This window comes from Typopeltis vanoorti, chromosome 9, assembly GCF_054136105.1.
Source record: "Typopeltis vanoorti isolate ZY-2024b chromosome 9, IOZ_Tvanoo_1.0, whole genome shotgun sequence".
Lineage (NCBI taxonomy): Eukaryota > Metazoa > Arthropoda > Arachnida > Uropygi > Thelyphonidae > Typopeltis > Typopeltis vanoorti.
The window spans coordinates 88,387,120-88,404,914 of NC_143557.1; the positions used below are offsets into that span (position 1 = coordinate 88,387,120).

Genomic DNA, 17,795 nt, shown 5'->3' on the forward strand with positions numbered 1-17,795 from the left:
ATTTTTTTAGAAGTATAACATCATCTGCATAAAGCAAAGAGCTGAGATTAACATATCCAATTTTGATATCAGGTTTAATGCCACTTCCCTTCATAATGTGATCCATATAGATAATGAATAACAGAGGGGATAATGTACATCGTTGTCTGACACCAGATTTAATATTAAACCATCTTCTTGCACTTCCTTCAATTCTAACTGCTGATATACAACTCAGATAGAGACTAAGTATTGCTTGCTATAATGCCCAATTGACACTATACAAATGTAGTGTTTTGAATAGCTTCTGTCTTGGCACCTTGTCATGCCTTTTTCCAGATCCACAAAATTAAATACAGATTTTTCTTATGTTCTTATTATTTCTAAACTGTTTGTTGTAAAGTGAGAATCTGATCATGACAGCCTCTATTTGGCCTGAATCCAGCTTATTCTTCACCAAGCTTCCTTTCCACAATCCTTCTCAACCGTTTCTCAAGTATACTTGCATAAATCTTACCAATCAACTCAGTAGAGAAATGCCTCTGTAATTCTCACATTCAGTTTTATTTCCCTTTTTATATATAGGTACTATGAGAGCTCTACTGCAATCATGTGGAATTTTTTCCTTCTGTCCAGGCCTTCTGAACTATGCAGTGCTAGACTTTTATACCTCCATACGTGAGGATTTTTGGTTGCATATCATCTACTCTAGATGATATTCGACCATCTTCCTTTCCATGTTTTAAGCTTTTGATGGTTTTTTTTTCTACTTCAAGTATAGATATGTATTCTTGATTGCATGCCTGTTGAGTGTTTTTTACTACTGTGTTGTCACTGATTGTTTCATTTAGCAATTTTTCGAAGTAATAACTTTATACTTCAAGGATATCTTTTTCTCCAGTTTTTATGTCACCTTTATCATCTAATTCCTTTTACAGCACTCTTTTTTCCATTTCTATGCTTCTTCGTGCCTCTCTGGTTGAATCAATCAGTGTTTTCTACAGAGCTTGTCACTGAATCTCCAAGGTTTGGTTCCTGTTCTCAAACTCTTTCATTTTTTCTTCAATAATGTTTGTGTATTTTAGTCTACAGTTCACATCTGAGAGCTGTTCAACTTTTATTCGCTTCAAAACTTTCTTATATGTGCTTCTTTTCAATATGAAATTCAATTTTATCCTGCTCAAGACTAAATTTTGATCACTTCCAATTTCAAATGATCTGTACACTCTGGTGTCCTGCATCAGAGAGAAAACATCACTATCAACAATAACATAGTCAATGCGACTTTTCTTATTCCTAGCCTCTTCTCTCCATGTGAATTTGTGCACATTTTTATGTTGGAACATGGTGTTAGTAATAACCAGTCCATGTCCTGAGCAGAAATCCAACAGGTATTTGCTATTATTATTAGCTTTGCTCTTTTCTCTAAATTTTCCCAAAATATTTTTGTATGTCTGACAATCATTTCCTACTCTGCTATTTAGATCCCCAAGAAGGACCAACTTTCCTTTTTCATTGTATCAGCTGCTTTTTCTAAAGGATTAAAAAAAAATTCCTTCTACCTTAGTAGAACCTTCTGTGGGACCATAGGCACAAATAAATCTTATTGTCCACTTCCCCATTCTGATATTTGCCCACATCATTCTACTTGAAATTGCATGCCATTCAAGAACATTAGCCTCATATTTAATGTTGAATTTCATAGAGCCTGATACAGTATGGTGGAAAGAAAGCGGTACTACAATAATATATGTTATGGAATAAATGAGTTTATTAAGAAAGAAATATATGTTCACACACATCATATGTACATCCACAACTATCAGTGGAATCTTGGTTGAATAAAGAGGGTAGATTACATGCTCGAAATGGATACCTTGTCTTTCAAGATAGGTTTCGTAGCACATGTGAAGGTTCTCTCTCATCTTGGAGTACAAGGGTTGGGACACCTGTTGGACATATCATGTAATTTCATCCCTTGGTTCATCAAGGTTTGACGCAGGTCATGGCGGAATACCCATTCCTTTAACATACCCCAAACGAAGGCATCAAGTGATGTTGAGATCAGAAGAACGTGAAGGGTATGAGAATTCTGTGAACCTCGAAATGAGCTTCCTGAATAAGTGTTCTGATAAATATGCTCTAGAGCTACATGATGTGTGTGTTACACGTTGCTCCATCCTGTTGGAATACCTGTGTACGAAATGGGATGTATTTTGCACAATACATCCTATGCAAATCCTGGGTAAAAGGAACAGTCACATTCTCGATGTAATGTTTAATATTAAAGGTCACAGTTACACCATCCTATTCAGTGAAGTGGGACCCAATTATGGCATGGCTGGAAACCGCACATCATGCGGTTACCTTCTCACTGTGAAAAGGTTTCACTTGGACAAATTCAGATCTCAAGAAACCTGTAGTTTCGCCTGTTTACATGACCACTTAGATGGAAATATGCTTCGTCCGAGAACCAGACATTATGGAGGAAGGACACATCTTCATAGACATTGGCCAGTATCTGTGCAGTGTAATCCATTGCTGTTAATTACTGACCCACCTTAATGATGTTCGAAAAGGCACCCAGCTCCTTAAGGATTCTCTGTAATGACCACCTCGGAATCCCAAGTTTTACCACCGTGTGGTGTTGACTACAAGACTGTAAGATTTGCTTCAACACATGCTGTGATTCTCATTTGTGTTAATATTTCATGGTCTCCCTGAATGCACTTTCCATTGTGGCAGAACATTCCTGGTATGCCATTATCTCTCGATTAAGGCAATGATGACACTATTGCTTGGGGCATGCTTACAGAAATAATCAACAAACTGCTCACAAACAGTTGTAGTCTTGGACCATTTGCTCTGCCAATAAACATCTTTTCTTCCAACGTCAACGCCATTGCTACAGCTAAATGTAATGCCATAGACTGCACGTGCTCTTCTATTAATGTGCATGTAGTCAAATGGCATAGCTCGTGTACTGAAGGGGGTTATCGAAGTTCAGTAGTATTTATTTTTATTTTTTTTGCCATGCTGTATATCATAGACATCACTTGTATACCGAACTATTTATTATTATATATTACAGAATAATTTATTATTCTGTATTTACATGCAGATACTCACTTCAGGTTGGTTACCAAAATCTGTAATCACTTTTATCACCAGATACATTTCAGAATTAACTGATAGAAGTAACAAAAAACTAACAAATCACCTGCACCTAGACATAAGGAAAGAACTCAAACTCTTTACAAAACTCATCTGGCAAAATCTCTCAATGGGTATTGACTGAAAGTGGCAGAAATAGACTACTACTAATTCAGATGAATTTGTGCTTATGCTCAGCTTCATTTGGCAGGTTTTGACATGTCTCAGAATCAGTTGTTTTTCACAGTTCTTTATTTCCTCTGATCTCCATAATAGTTTCGTGAAAATTGATACTGAAATGCAACCAGTTTCCTTTAAATGATGTCAGTGACCAACAGTATGTTTGTATTCAGGAGGAATTTGAGAGAAATTTACTTATAATTTACAGATGCTTTTAGTGATCATTTATTCACATAGGGTTACTAAAAGTCGATGCTGTTAAATGCATATAATAAAAATTTGAAAGAAGTAGACTTTCTAGGAAACCAATGGCTGCATGGTATAATTGCTCTGGGGGACCGCATGCAGGATGTAGGTTGGGGGATCGCTGATATAGACGATAAATAACAGTGGAGATAGTGCATCCTTGTCTTAGCACCTGACTTCATACCATTTTTCTGTGTGTTTAATTGCTGACTTACAATTTCAGTATAGACTATGTACTGTCTGACCACATGTGAGAACCCTGACTGGCACAGTGCCAAGAAGAATCAATTCATGTTGAAGGGAAGAAAGGAATAAGGCGATGTACAAATTTGCCACCAACACGCAAAATCACATACTTTGTACATAAAATTTTCCAACTATTGTTCAAGCAAAATAGTTACCACATTAAAAACCAGAATTTCATAAAAGAAAAACTCATTTTCTTATGTATAATAATAAACACTCGTCATTAATTACCCTATTATTGGAATGGATTTGCCACCTTCTGCCATGCGCTGAAGTGTCGAGTGGTCTCGCATCTGTGGTTGGACAGTATAATTCTTTATAATGTACCATTTACCCCATATACTGTAACATTTTGAAAAGATTTTTTCTTGCCATGTTGTATGCTTTTTTTCCTGATCTAAAGCACAGATCCATGTTTTATTCTCATGGTTAATCAGCTATTTGTTGTAAAGTGAAAATTTCATTCTGACAACCCCTATTTTGCCTGAACCCAGCTTGTTCCTCATCCATAGTTTTCATAGCTTCTTCAAGTATGCTTGTATAAATCTTACTTCAAGCACTCAGTAGGAAAATTTGCTGTAATTTTCACTTTGTTTTTTCGTTTTTATAGATGGAAATTATGAAAGCTCTACTCCAGTCATCTGCAATTCTCTACTCCAGTCATTCTGATTGACCATTATGAGAATGAGGAACTGGACAATGAGACTTATTTGTGCCTATGGTCCCACAGAAGGTTCTACTAAGGTAGAAGTGGAGGAATTTTTTGAGGCTTTAGAAAAAGCAACTGACACAATGAAAAATGAAAAGTTGGTTCTTGTTGGGGATCTAAATAGCACAGAAGGAAATGATTGTGAGACATACAAAAATATTTTGGGAAAATTTGGAAAAGAGCAAAGCTAATAATAATGGCAAATATCTGTTGGATTTCTGCTCAGCACATGGACTGGTTATTACTAACACCATGTTCCAACATAAAAATTTGCACAAATTCACATGGAGAGAAGAGGCTAGGAATAAGAAAAGTCTCATTGACTATGTTATTGTTGATAGTGATGTTTTCTCCCTGGTGCAGGACACCAGAGTGTACAGAGGATTTGAAATTGGAAGTGATCACTATTTAGTCTTGAGCAGGATAAAATTGAATTTCATATTGAAAAGAATAACATGTAAGAAAGTTTTAAAGCGAATAAAAGTTGAGCAGCTCTCAGATGTGAGCTGTAGACTAAAATACACAAAGATTATTGAAGGAAAAATGAAAGAGTTTGAGAACAGGAATCAAACCTTGGAGATTCAGTGGCAAACTCTGAAGAAAACATTGATTGATTCTGCCAGAGAGGCATGTGGTGAGGTTGTTTGTAAGGATAAAAAAATCAGAACTCCCTGGTGGACACAGGAGGTTAAAGAGGCAGTGAAGGAAAAGAAGAAAGCATACCAAAAGTTCCTGTCAAATAAGTCAGCTTGTGCTCTTAGAGAATATAGAGACAAATGCAAGAATGCTAAATACTGTGTAAAACTAGCTAAACAAAAGTCATGGGAGGACTTTGGCAAGAATATAGAAAATAAATATCAAGAAGGTGGCAAAATAATCTGGAGGTTGTTGAAGAAGCTTAAGAATGGAGGAAAGAGTGCTATAAAAGGAATTAGAGATGATAAAGGTGACATGAAAACAGGAGAAAAAGAGATCCTTGAAGTATGGAGTAATTACTTTGAAAAACTGCTAAATGAAACAAGCAGTGATGACAGCACAGTGGTAAAAAACACTGACCAGGCATGCAATCAGGAATACATATCCATACTTTAAGTAGAAAAAGCCATCAAAGGCTTGAAATGTGGAAAGGCAGCAGGAGTAGATGATATTCGACCAGAAATGCTGAAGTATGGTGGTGTAAGAGTCTTACAGTGGCTGCACTGCATAGTTCAAAAAGCCTGGACAGAGGGACGAATTCCCGATGATTGGAGTAGAGCTCTCATAGTACCCATATATAAAAAGGGAAATAAAACTGCATGTGAGAATTACAGAGGTATTTCCCTACTGAGTGTTCCTGGCAAGATCTATGCAAGTTTAGAAACTTGAGAAACGGTTGAGAAGAATTGTGGAAGAAAAGCTTGGTGAAGAACAAGCTGGATTCAGGCCAAATAGAGGCTGTCAGGATCAGATCTTCACTTTACGACAAATAGTCAAGAAAGCATGGGAATATAACAAAGATCTGAATTTAAGTTTTGTCGATCTGGAAAAGGCATATGACAAGGTGCCAAGAGAGAAGCTATTCAATACGCTGCAGTTATATGGTGTCAATGGGACATTATATCAAGCAATACTTAGTCTTTATTTGAGTTGTAAGTCAGCAGTTAGAATTGAAGGAAGTACAGGAAGATGGTTTAATGTTAAATCTGGTGTGAGACAAGGATGGACATTATCCCCTCTGTTATTCATTATCTATATGGATCACATTATGAAGGAAAGTGGTATTAAACATGATATCAAAATTGGAGATGTTAATGTCAGCTCTTTGCTTTATGCAGATGATGTTATACTTCTAAATAAATCCGCTACAAGTCTGCAAGATTCTCTGACTAAATTGAATAGCTGTTATAATAGATATGGTATGAAGGTCAGCAATAAAAAGACAAAGACAATGAAAATAGGCAGAATCATTGAAAATGTCAACTGTGTTGTGAATGGAGAACCTGTGGAACATTTCAGCTATTTAGGCATGATTTTTACTGAAGATGGTAAATTAAATATAGAAATAGACAACAGAATCAGCAAAGCTGGTATGGTGGGAAGTCAATTGAATAAATTCATATGGAATAAGAGAGAAATTAGTCGGAACACTAAATTAGCTGTATACAAGACAGTGTTCAAACCAGTTTTAACTTATGGATCTGAGAGCTGGGTCAGAAGTATGACACTTGACCAAAGACTAGAGACTTCAGATATGAGAGTCCTGAGAAAGATTATAGGCGTGAACAGATGGCATCAATGGCAGTATCATATTAAAAACGAGGATATTAGGAAAGAACTTGACATTGTCAGCATCCAGGAATGCGTTAGCAGAGCTAATCTCAGGTGGTATGGTCACTTAAACGGAATGGGCGAGGAAAGTTTAGCAAAACAAGTGTTCTCTGCCAGGTTGGCAGGAAAATGACCGAGAACAAGACCAAGATATAGGTGGATTGATACGTTACAAAGTGCTTTAGAAGATAGAAATATAAGATCTGATAATATTGGAGTGTTGACAAGTAACAGACTGATTTGGAGGAAAATTGTAGATAGGAAATTAATAATGATGTAATTTTTTTCATGTAGTACTATCATATCCTGTACACCCCTTGAGGGTACATGGCAGGAATTTGATGATGATGATGATTGTTGCCAGTGTAAAACTTGTATAGTTTCATATTTGAGCACATCAGGTTTCTAATGTCGTTTTTTACTTCAAGAATTGATATGTTCTCGTGATTGCCTTTCTGTTGAATATTTCCCAAAACAGGTATCACTGCTTATCTCTGATTCCTTTTATGATACTTTTTTTACCTCCATTTTGAAGTTTCTTTGAAAGCCTTCAGAACATTTTGTCACCTTTGTGACAAAATGTTCTAAATTTTTGTTTAGCTACTTTTACAAATAGCTCAGCTTCTTTTACATTTTTCTCTATATTCCCTCAGGCTAGCTTGTTAAAAACTTTCAGTTTGTTTTCTTCTTTTCCAGGACTGCCTCTTTAATTTCTTGTGTCTATCATGAGGTTATGGTTTTTTTCAATGTTTACCACTTAGACCCCAATGTTTGGTTCCTGTTTTCAAACTCTTCATTTTTTTCTTGAATAATATTTATATAGGTAAGTCTATAGTTCACCTCTAAAAGTTGCTTGACTTTAATTCTTTTTAATTTTAATTCTTTTCTTACATATTTATCTTTTCAATATAAAATTCATTTTCATATCAATCCTAAACCAGGATGAGAATATCACTGTCACTGATAACAGTAAGATTTTTTTTTTGTTGTTTTCTCTCTCCACATTCATTTGTCGACATCTTTATGTTGAAACATGGTGTTAGTGATTATTAATCAGTGTTATGAACAGAAGATCTGCAGCTACTTACCTTATTAGTCTTTCCTTTTTCTCCAAATTATTCACAGCATTTTCTATATGCATGGGATTCATTTTTTCTCCTGCTGGTTAGATCTCCAACAAGGAGTAGCTTTTTCTTTGTCAGCTGCCTTCTCCAATGAGTTGAAAAATTTTTCCACCTTGTTCTTAGTAAAACTTTCTGTGGGATCCTAAGCACAAAATCAGTTTTGATGTGCAATTTCCTCCATTTTGAAATTGGCCCACATAACTGTACTTGAATTTGCCTGCCACTCAAGAAGTTTATCTTCATGTTGAATGCTATCACTTCTCCTTCCTTTCCCTGATTAGTATTACCTAAATATGACATTCTATATTATATATAAGGATGTCACCTGTTTTAGTCTTCTTTGTCTCAGTTACCGATCATGTCCATGTGACACTTCTAGTTATGCTGACAGTTTGACTTCTTATGTTGATGGTATCTTAGTTCTGTTGACATTGCGTTTTTTCCCCGTAACTTACTTTTCACTGTTTGCTATAGCTCCCTGATGAAAACAGAACATTGTTTAACTGTCAATGCACCAGCTGACATGACATTTCATTGTGTTGTCTTAGTGTTTGCTTCTGGTTTAATTCAATACAAAATACAGTTTAGTCAGCAAGTCCCAGATTGCCAGTTCATCCTCATTTCTTCAGGATCTAGCAAATACCTGTTAATGGGACACCACATGAAGTTGAGGATTGAAAATTAAGTTAGAAGCCCCCAGTTAGTTCTTTGCATTCCTTGAAGGCTATATGGAAGTCTCTGCCAGTTTTCTAGCCTTTGACTTTTCAATGTATTCCATTAACCATTGGAAGCAGACATTACTTGTATATCCCCCCCCTGTCCCCAATAAAGTCATGTGAATCACATGCATCAGGCATGCAATACATGAGTATTTACATGCTGCCTGCCTCAGTGTGTTCTGTCGAAGGCAGGCATGTGACGTGCTTGTCTGTCACTTCAGACTTGCATTTAAAAATAATTCTAATTTTCTATTTCTGTTAATTATAGATAAAAGTAAAAGTGAAAAACCAATTGATTGCATTAAAAAAATGATAAGTTATTACTTTAGCTGAAAATCTTGAAGTCATGCAAAAATCATGAGTTCTGGGATACAGCGAGTATATTGTAAACAATTAAAAGGTTATTTAAAAAGTATTTTTGATGCTTTATGGACATTCCTGAAGATCATGGACCAATTATAATTTTTCCTATTGACTTGTTTGTTTTGTGCAGTGCACTCACAGGATGAATTAATTTTGTTAATCAAGGCCAGCCTGTATTTGTTTTTCTCGATCTCACTATGCAAAGAGTGTCCAGTATGTAGTCTACTATTTTTTTTTAAATGTATGTAGTTTTGGTATTCTTTTTTGCTGCTGATCATTTGGACTACCCATAATAAACAAGTTTGCATGGAAGTTTATCTTAATGAGTTCCTGATATTGTACTCATAACATTTCATTTTAGGAATGTGGATACTCCTGCATTTAATAGAAAATCCATATATGTGATCAGATTTTTATAATAAAAACATTCGATACCTGTATTTAGAGCCATTTTTCTCTCTACTGCTATTCTTCATTTTGAAGAATAGCAGTATAGAGAAATAGTTTTAGTACAAGGCATGTTCAGACAGTATGATCTGGTCAAGAATTAAAAAAAAAAAACTGTTAGAGAATGAAAAAAATATTTATTATATGCTAAAATACCTACTTATATACTTTATTTTTCCACATAGTTGCCATTGACTCACAGGCATTTTTGGTATCTTGGCACCAGCTTGTTCATAGCCACTTCAAAAAGTCTGAGTGTTCAACCATTGAATTCATCTTCAGTGGTTGAACTCACTCAACTCATCTTCAAACCTCTGAGATTGGAACCATTGCTTCTTATGCAGGAACAAGAGGTAGTCGCTGGATGCGAGGTCAGGGCTGTAGGGTGGGTGGTCGAATAGTTCCCACCCAAATTTCTAAGTTCGTTGGACAATTCGAGTTGCAGTGTGAACTTGTGCATTATAATGCAAAAGCATGATCCCTGCTGACAGCATTGCTCGTCTGAGTTTCTTCAGTGTTTCACAATACACATCAGCATTAATTGTGATTCGTTGCTGAAGAAAATCGATGAGCAAGATCCCTTTTCAGTCCAGAATACAGTGGCCATAATTTTCTTTGACTAATGGCGCATGTTTGAATTTTTTTGCTTTTGGAGATGATAAGTGATGATGCCACTGCGTTGATTGTTGTTTTGACTCTATGTTTGTGTATTCACGTTTCATCACCAGTCTCAATACATAAAAAGTTCCCTTCTTCATTTTAATATGCTCCAAAAATTTGTGCTTATTCTACTCATTGCTATTTATTCACATCAGTCAGCATTTTTGGGATGCATCTGACACACAATTTCTATCCTATCTTTTCTGTCACAATTTCATGAATGACTGACTGACCGTGAAACTTCCGGGAATTCAAAAGAAAGTTCTGTAATTGTGAAACGATGATTCTCATGAATTTTTGTGTTCTCTCTTTCCACTAAGTTGTCTGTCACCACACTTGGCTAGCCACTGTGCTCTTCATTGTGAACACTGTTGTGTCCTTCTTTAATCAAACAACACCATTGCCTGACCTTACTGTCACTTTACTTAAGGCCATAAACCTTACACAATTGTTGGTGAATTTCTTCAGCACTATTGTTTTCCACCAACAAAAACTGTATTGCATATGAACCTTGCAACTGGTAGGATTTTTAATCACAGCACTTATTATAAATTCTTTGTAGAAGACAACAATAACATGACAAAAATGAAATGGTCAACAACTAGCTAATGAGTCATTCTATGTTACCATGCATGCACAAACCCCTCTCCCATATTTTATTTGGTCATAACTTCTAAATGGACCTTACTTTCTGGATGCATGTAATACAAATGGATGAAATTCTGGGTGACTGAGTGGATGGTATAGTCCCCTTTCCAACTGTCAGGCAGTAGGCTGGAGGCCTAGTGTGTGTTTGTAAAATATCTAGGTGGGAGATGAACTCATAATTCAGTCTGAAACCACCACTTCACTTACTAAATACCTGAATTGGCTTGAAAAAGTTCCATGTTTGGTGTGTGGAGAAGGATTTCCAGATTGCGTAAGAAATAAATAAACACATTAGTACAGTGTGCAGGCTCACACACGCTGAACTAATGTACTCTAGGTTTATAACCTTTTGTGATGGAGAATCACACACACACACAAAAAAAATCCTACACAGAAAAAGAAAAAAAATTCTCTCCAAAACCATAGTATTCCTTTACATTTGAAAGATTAGTTTCCCTTACTCTTTTAGAAATGAAATTTACTTATAATCATTACCTAGCATATCAAGATCTGTAGCCTCTAATATTTGATCAAATGTTTTCTTTCCAACCCAACTTTCGGATCCATCAGTAGATTAAAATTGGTTTGAAGACTATCTTATATACTATTAGTTGAGTGTTTTGTTTAACTTCCCATGTATTCTGAATAAAAATAGTCATCTGACTCCACCATACTGGCTTCGCTACATCATTATCTATTTTCATATTTAATTTGCCAAATTCACTAAAACATTTTGCACCTCTAATGGGTAGCATTGTTTAGATTCTCCATTGAGAATGCAGTTGATGTTTGTCATGTTCCTGCCTATTTTTGTTGTTTGTCTTTTTACTGTTGATTTTTCTACCAAAGTTTTCATTTTAGTTGGTCCCAAAAACTTATCCTGTATTTATATATGTGTATAGCATCACCCTGTGTTGCAACACCCTTCACATTAATTAATACGATAGTTTTTTTTTTTGGTCACTTTGTTTATATATATTAATATTTCTGATTATAAAGTTTGTTTAATTAATAATTAATTTTATCCAGTCTTTTTTAGTCTTAAAAAACTTGTCAGGTTATATTGTTTATTGTATTTGTCTAAAGAGGTTAATATCTCCAGTTTTAATATTTAATACCACATTCCTTCACAAATGTGATCTGTGTATATGATGAATAAGAGTCGAGTGGATCAAAACCATAAGTCAGCTGTTGGAATTTCATGTCTTGCATATAATTTTACATCAGTTGATCTCCTACATCCTTCAGTTCCAACAGTTGACTTATGGTTTTAAGTATAGATTAAGATACTCTGTATAATGTTTTACACCATATAATTGCAGTGTTTTTCAACAGCTTTTATCTTGGCACCTTATCACATTCCTTTTTCAGATCTAAAAACTTAACTGCAGATCCATGTTATATTACTATGATGTTTTGGCTATATGTGGTATAATAAATATGTGGGCCTGATAACACCTGTATGGTGGTATGTAAGACTTCCAGTTGTAGTTGGTTTTCTTTATATTGATGTTAAAAAGGATGTCAGTGGTGATTTTCTAAACCACATGAAGATTTGCTAAACCACAAAAATAATCATTGTCTTCTAGAAGTTTGATGGCATAATTATCCCTTTTTGATGTATGATGTAATGTCCACCTTTGGGATATACTCTGGAGATAAGACAAAATTTCAACCTCTTGCTAAAAGGTTCTTTTCTGTACAAGATAAAACTTTACAAGAAAGATTAATTGACTTTCAAGTAGTGTAGATGTTTTGTGTGTTATTTTTCCTGCTGATGCCAGTTGAATTTTTTGTGTAATTATATTTCTTTCTATTGAAAACAGATAGGTCGTTATTGGATGTGTCTACAATATCCCATAATTCTGCTGGTAGCAACAATGCTAGTTCAGTGTGCATAGAGAACATATACTGATCAATTTTTGAAAGTACTAATCTAGTGGCTATGATCCTTTCTCTGATCTCTGCTTTGTTTGTGGTTTGGTTCACTGGAACACATGTTTAAGCCTAATGAACTTTGGTGTAATGTCATTATCCCTACATTGAACTCGAGAAGTTAATCTGTTGATTAAATTCTTTTGTTTCATGCATAATTTCACTAGCTATTTACTTTAGACCTTAAGAATTCACCATGAGCTTCTAGATGATGATGATGATGATGATTATTTTTGTGGTTTAGCAAATCTTCATTTATGATTTCCAGTAGGGAGATGTTTCTGAACAAAAATATATTTATTAAAATAAACAATATAATCAAACAAGTTTCATAAGTCATTGGACTTACATCATCAGGGGTACAAGACTTGTTGCTGATGTCACTTAATTTAAAGATTATTCGAACAGCTTGCATGAAATTTACTCTTTAACTGGAAGATCACAAATGTCAATTCCTTGACATCCCTCTTAAAGTGTATGAGGAAGAAAAAAGATTGATCTTTTCAGTATACAGAAAATCAGCCATAACTGGAAGATTCTTACATGACATTTCACACTACAGGCATGATTAAAAACATTACTAGACAGAGCCTACATTTCCACTGCATCAGAAAAAAAGAATGAAGAACTGCCTTTTTGTACTCTCTCTCTCATTGGGTGTGAACTGATGACAATTAACAAATTTTTGATGTGTTCGTCAAACAGCTCCTTCCAATAAACAAGATTTCAGAAATGCAATTACCTTACATTAAGAATGTTACAGATAAAGTTGCAACATTGTTTTGTGATTACAACATGTGGCTTCTTTATCAATATATAAGATTTCAAGGTTCTTCTCCACCAAAACCTCCACTTCCTCCCATAAAGAACCCAGGTCTAATAAAAAAATTAATGTTCTTCTGGCATATTAGGCCAGGCAGGATTGTCTGCAGAGATATGCAAGCCTGAACATGCAAAAGACAATGAGCAAAAAAAAAAAAAAAGCACAGATCTTTATTAGCTTTCCACACAAGAAATTCAGGCCATGAAGTAGTTTGGCAAAAAAACAGAAATTCCATATATTGATCATAACTATTTTATAATAAAAAAAAAAAAAAAAATTGCAGAAGTCTCAGAAATGCTCATATCCCCACACAGTATAACAAAAACCAAGATTTAATCCTGCATCAATTTGGTCTACATTCATCAAAAATCTAAGGACTGCAGAACTTGGGATGTGATGCATTATGCCACAGAACATGACAGCAACAACTAGCATTGTCGCAACACCCTGCACATTAGTTAATACAATAGTTTTTTTTTTTGGTCACTTTGTTTATATATACTAATATTTTGCTGATTATAAAGTTTGTTCAGCATAATTAATTTTATCCAGTCTTTTTTAGTCTTAAGAAACTTGTCAGGTTATATTGTTTATTTTAATAAATTTATATTGAGAAACATGTCTCCATACAGGAAATCGAATGAAAATGGCTTGTTCTTTCCTCAGGGTTCTCTGAGGCAAGAACAAGCTAGTAAGTGCCACCTGCAGTGAAAGACCCACCACATTCACTGAAAATGACCGTGAAGTTTATATGTAAAATGTAAAAATGTTTATATATGCTGCAAAGGAATATATGTAAAAACTGCTATTCTAGGCCAACACGTTGAATGCAGAGTTCTCAACATAGACTGGAACGCTCATCTCCATAAAAGTATTCAGAACCAAGGCTCACCACATGAATTTACATGGTAGGACTGCAATATGCATGCCCGACGTTACCCAAATCAATGTCCAGTGTCGTTTTCAAAGGGCACATATGGTGGAATGTGGCAGCTGTTTTAGAGCGATGAGTCATGCTACACCCTGTACTAAGCAGATGGACAGGTGTGGGTGTTGCGGATGCCTGCTGTGAACGTCTTATCGGAGTGTGTAACCCTAACTATGAAATTCAGAGGTGGCAGATGATTGTATGGTCCGATTTTTTCTGGTTTGGCCTTGGACCTCTGTTTGTGGTGCCACGAGTATTGAACTCTAAGAGGTATCTGAACAATCTGGACAATGCAGTGCTTCCTACTTTGTGGCATTTGTATGGAACTCACCATTGTCTCTTTCAGCAAGACAGTGCACCATGTTATAAGGCTGCTACTGTAACTATGTGGTTTGTGGACATAAACATCACCACACTTGACTGGCCTGCACAGAGCTCTGATCTCAACCCCTATTGAACATCTGTGGAAAGTGGGTGCCATGGCTGTTTGTTTCTCACACTAAGGTGTCTATTGACTTCTTTCCAAGCGGTGTTCTTGTGTGTGTGTGTGGGTACTTTAAGAATACTAATCAGCAAGAAATCATCAAGTATAGCCATTGTAAACAGATTATATAATTCCTTGCTTTCCCATTGTCTAATATACTGTCCGTATAAAATATTTTCTGTATATGATTGCATAAAAGATAAAATAAGTGGTAAGACTAATATTGGATTATGGCATAAGGTTCCCCACACTTTTCATAAGAGAATTAGGATGAAGGATGAAAATAGCAATGATGCCCCTGTTTCAAGTAATGTCCCAGCTGGCATAACAGTCGATTACTTTACCCAGTAGATTGTTTGATTAAGATTATTGTCAAATAATTCTTAGAAATGCTGGGTTTTTTTTATCCCATTGTATCATTAAAAAAATCTTCAGGTTTTGTATTGGCATAGTAAGGGGAAAATATTTGGATATTTTAGTAAAACATTTTTTTTAGTTCTCATTTAAGTATGTAATTCAGTATTTCATCTTTCTGTGTAGGCTGACAAGGATAAAGCAAACTTTGAAAAGTTAATAACAGCTGTTCAGAACAGTAAAAATGTAAGTATCATTTTTATGAACTTTTGTTGTAATTAAATATGTGTAGAATAGCTGCATTAGCAACACTTTATGATAGTTTGTTATTTTTACTATGATAGTTTGTTAATATTGAATTTAGCAGTAGTCTTTTCTCACATTCAAATTCAATTTTCATCTTATAAAACAGTTATCAGAAACTGACCTAGAACCTTTGTAGATATGTATAGACATTATCATCAGTTTCCTGATATCTACCCTCAAGGGGTCTTCAGGCAACTACGACAGTACTACATGCTTACATTTACATTATTATTCACCTTCTATCCACAATTTTCCTCCAAATTAGTTCTGTTACTTGTGAGTACTCCAATATTGTCATATTTAACATTTCATGTTTCTAAGGCACTTTTGACTGAATCAATCCACCTAGACCTTGTTTGGTCTTCCTCCGGGTATCTTTCCTGCCATCTTGACATCAAACACCTTGTTACTAACCTTTCTTCACCCATTCTTCTATTTAAGTGGCCATACCACCTTAGATTAGCTCTGCTGACACATTCTTGAATGCTAATAATGTCAAATTCCTTTCTAATATCTTCATTTTTAATATGATTCTGCCATTGATGCCATCTGTTCATCCTCCCCCAAGTTTTTTCAGAATCCTCATGTCTATGGTCCTCTAGTCTTTGATCAAGTGCTTTATTTATAAACCAATTTTCAGGTTTATAAATCCATAACGTGAAACTGGTTTGAGCACTGTCTTGTATATTGCTGGTTTGGTGTTTTGGCTAATTTCTCTTTTATTACATATAAATTTATTCAGCAGGCTATCCACCATACCAGGTTTGCTTATTCTGTTGTCTATTTCCAGATTTAACCTGCCATCTTTACTAAGAGCTGTGCCTAAATAGGTGAAATATTTTACTTGTTCTATAGGATCTCCATTCAGAATGCAGTTGATGTGTTTAATGTTTGTTTCTGCCTTTTTTCCTAGTTTTGGTCTTTTTATTGACGATTTTCATGCCCAAATTTTTTACAAATGTTATTTAATTTAGTTAGACAAACCTGGAAACTTGCACTAGATGTATTTAGAAGTATGTCATTTACATAAAGCAAAGAGCTAAGTTTGGCATTTTCAATTTTAATATCAGCCCTAATGCCACTTTGTTTCATAATGTAATGAATAAGAGTGGAGAAATGTGCATCCCTGTTTTAACTCTAATTTTACATCAAATTATGATTCACATGTTTATTGTTACCATAGGGAAGAATAATAGGAGAATTTACCAAAGATAAATTTCCTGGCGAGTTCATGGACACTTGGAGAGCGGCCCTGTCATCAGAGAAATTTGATACAGTAAGTGTTTATATATGTATTGTAAAAACACGAGTGATGACACATCATTCATTTGAAAAACTGTATTATTAAATTACACATAGTTTGTAAATATTTTACATAGTATTTGTTAATTATATTATAGTCCTGTCTCACTAATAAATTTATAGAAACCAAAATAATAGTTTATTATACCAGCTGGCTTTTACTGAAATTTTTTTAGCGTTGATGCTACATGGAACTGTTTTGGTAAGTATAATGAATGAATTCATTTGAGTGGTGCTTGTTATAGTGAGTTGACTATTCATTTATTTTTATTACAGGCGACTTAAACCGAAAATAATAGAATTTGAACAGTTTTACTTTATAGTTATCAGAGCATCGCTCATAAAGCCTTCACATTTCTATTTGGTCTTCCACATAACTTTTTTTTTTTTTTCGCGGATGAAAGGCTTCAGTCATAATTTTGGGCATATATGTTCCACTGCATAAAAAACATGAGCAATAAAGTTGTAGTAAAAAATCAGAAATTGGACAATCTAAATAAGTTTTAATTAATTTTAAAATCCTCCAAAATTGTAAAAACTGTGAATGTGCTGAATAAAAATGACTTTCATAATTAATAGGATGCCAGGGAAAAAACAATTTGGTAAATATTTTCTTTCATCTAAAGAATAGGTAATCAAGCTCGCTTTCATCAAAGTAGAAAAATTATGTAGTGTAATTTTTTTTTATTTGATTTCATAATGGAAGAGACAAGGAAGAGTTCAATACAGCAAAAATATTATCATATTTGTACCAGAGGAAAAAATATCATATTTGTACATTCCATAAAATAATTTGCTAGATTAGGAAAAATAGGGAACACCATTGATGCATAGAACTCTTCCTTCTGAACTTAATAAATTTCTTTGGAAAATTAATTCATT

At 34.7% G+C, this 17,795-nt stretch overlaps 1 protein-coding gene across 1 annotated transcript in view; it reads left to right on the forward strand.

The window, feature by feature from the left end:
* Positions 1-17,795, forward strand: part of dre4 (SPT16 homolog, facilitates chromatin remodeling subunit dre4) — a 371,785-nt gene that overhangs the window by 26,575 nt on the left and 327,415 nt on the right. The window contains exons 4-5 of the mRNA XM_090398585.1: positions 15,492-15,551; positions 16,795-16,887. Of these exons, the coding sequence (XP_090254711.1) occupies positions 15,492-15,551; positions 16,795-16,887 (153 nt within the window). The remainder of the gene's footprint in view (positions 1-15,491; positions 15,552-16,794; positions 16,888-17,795) is intronic.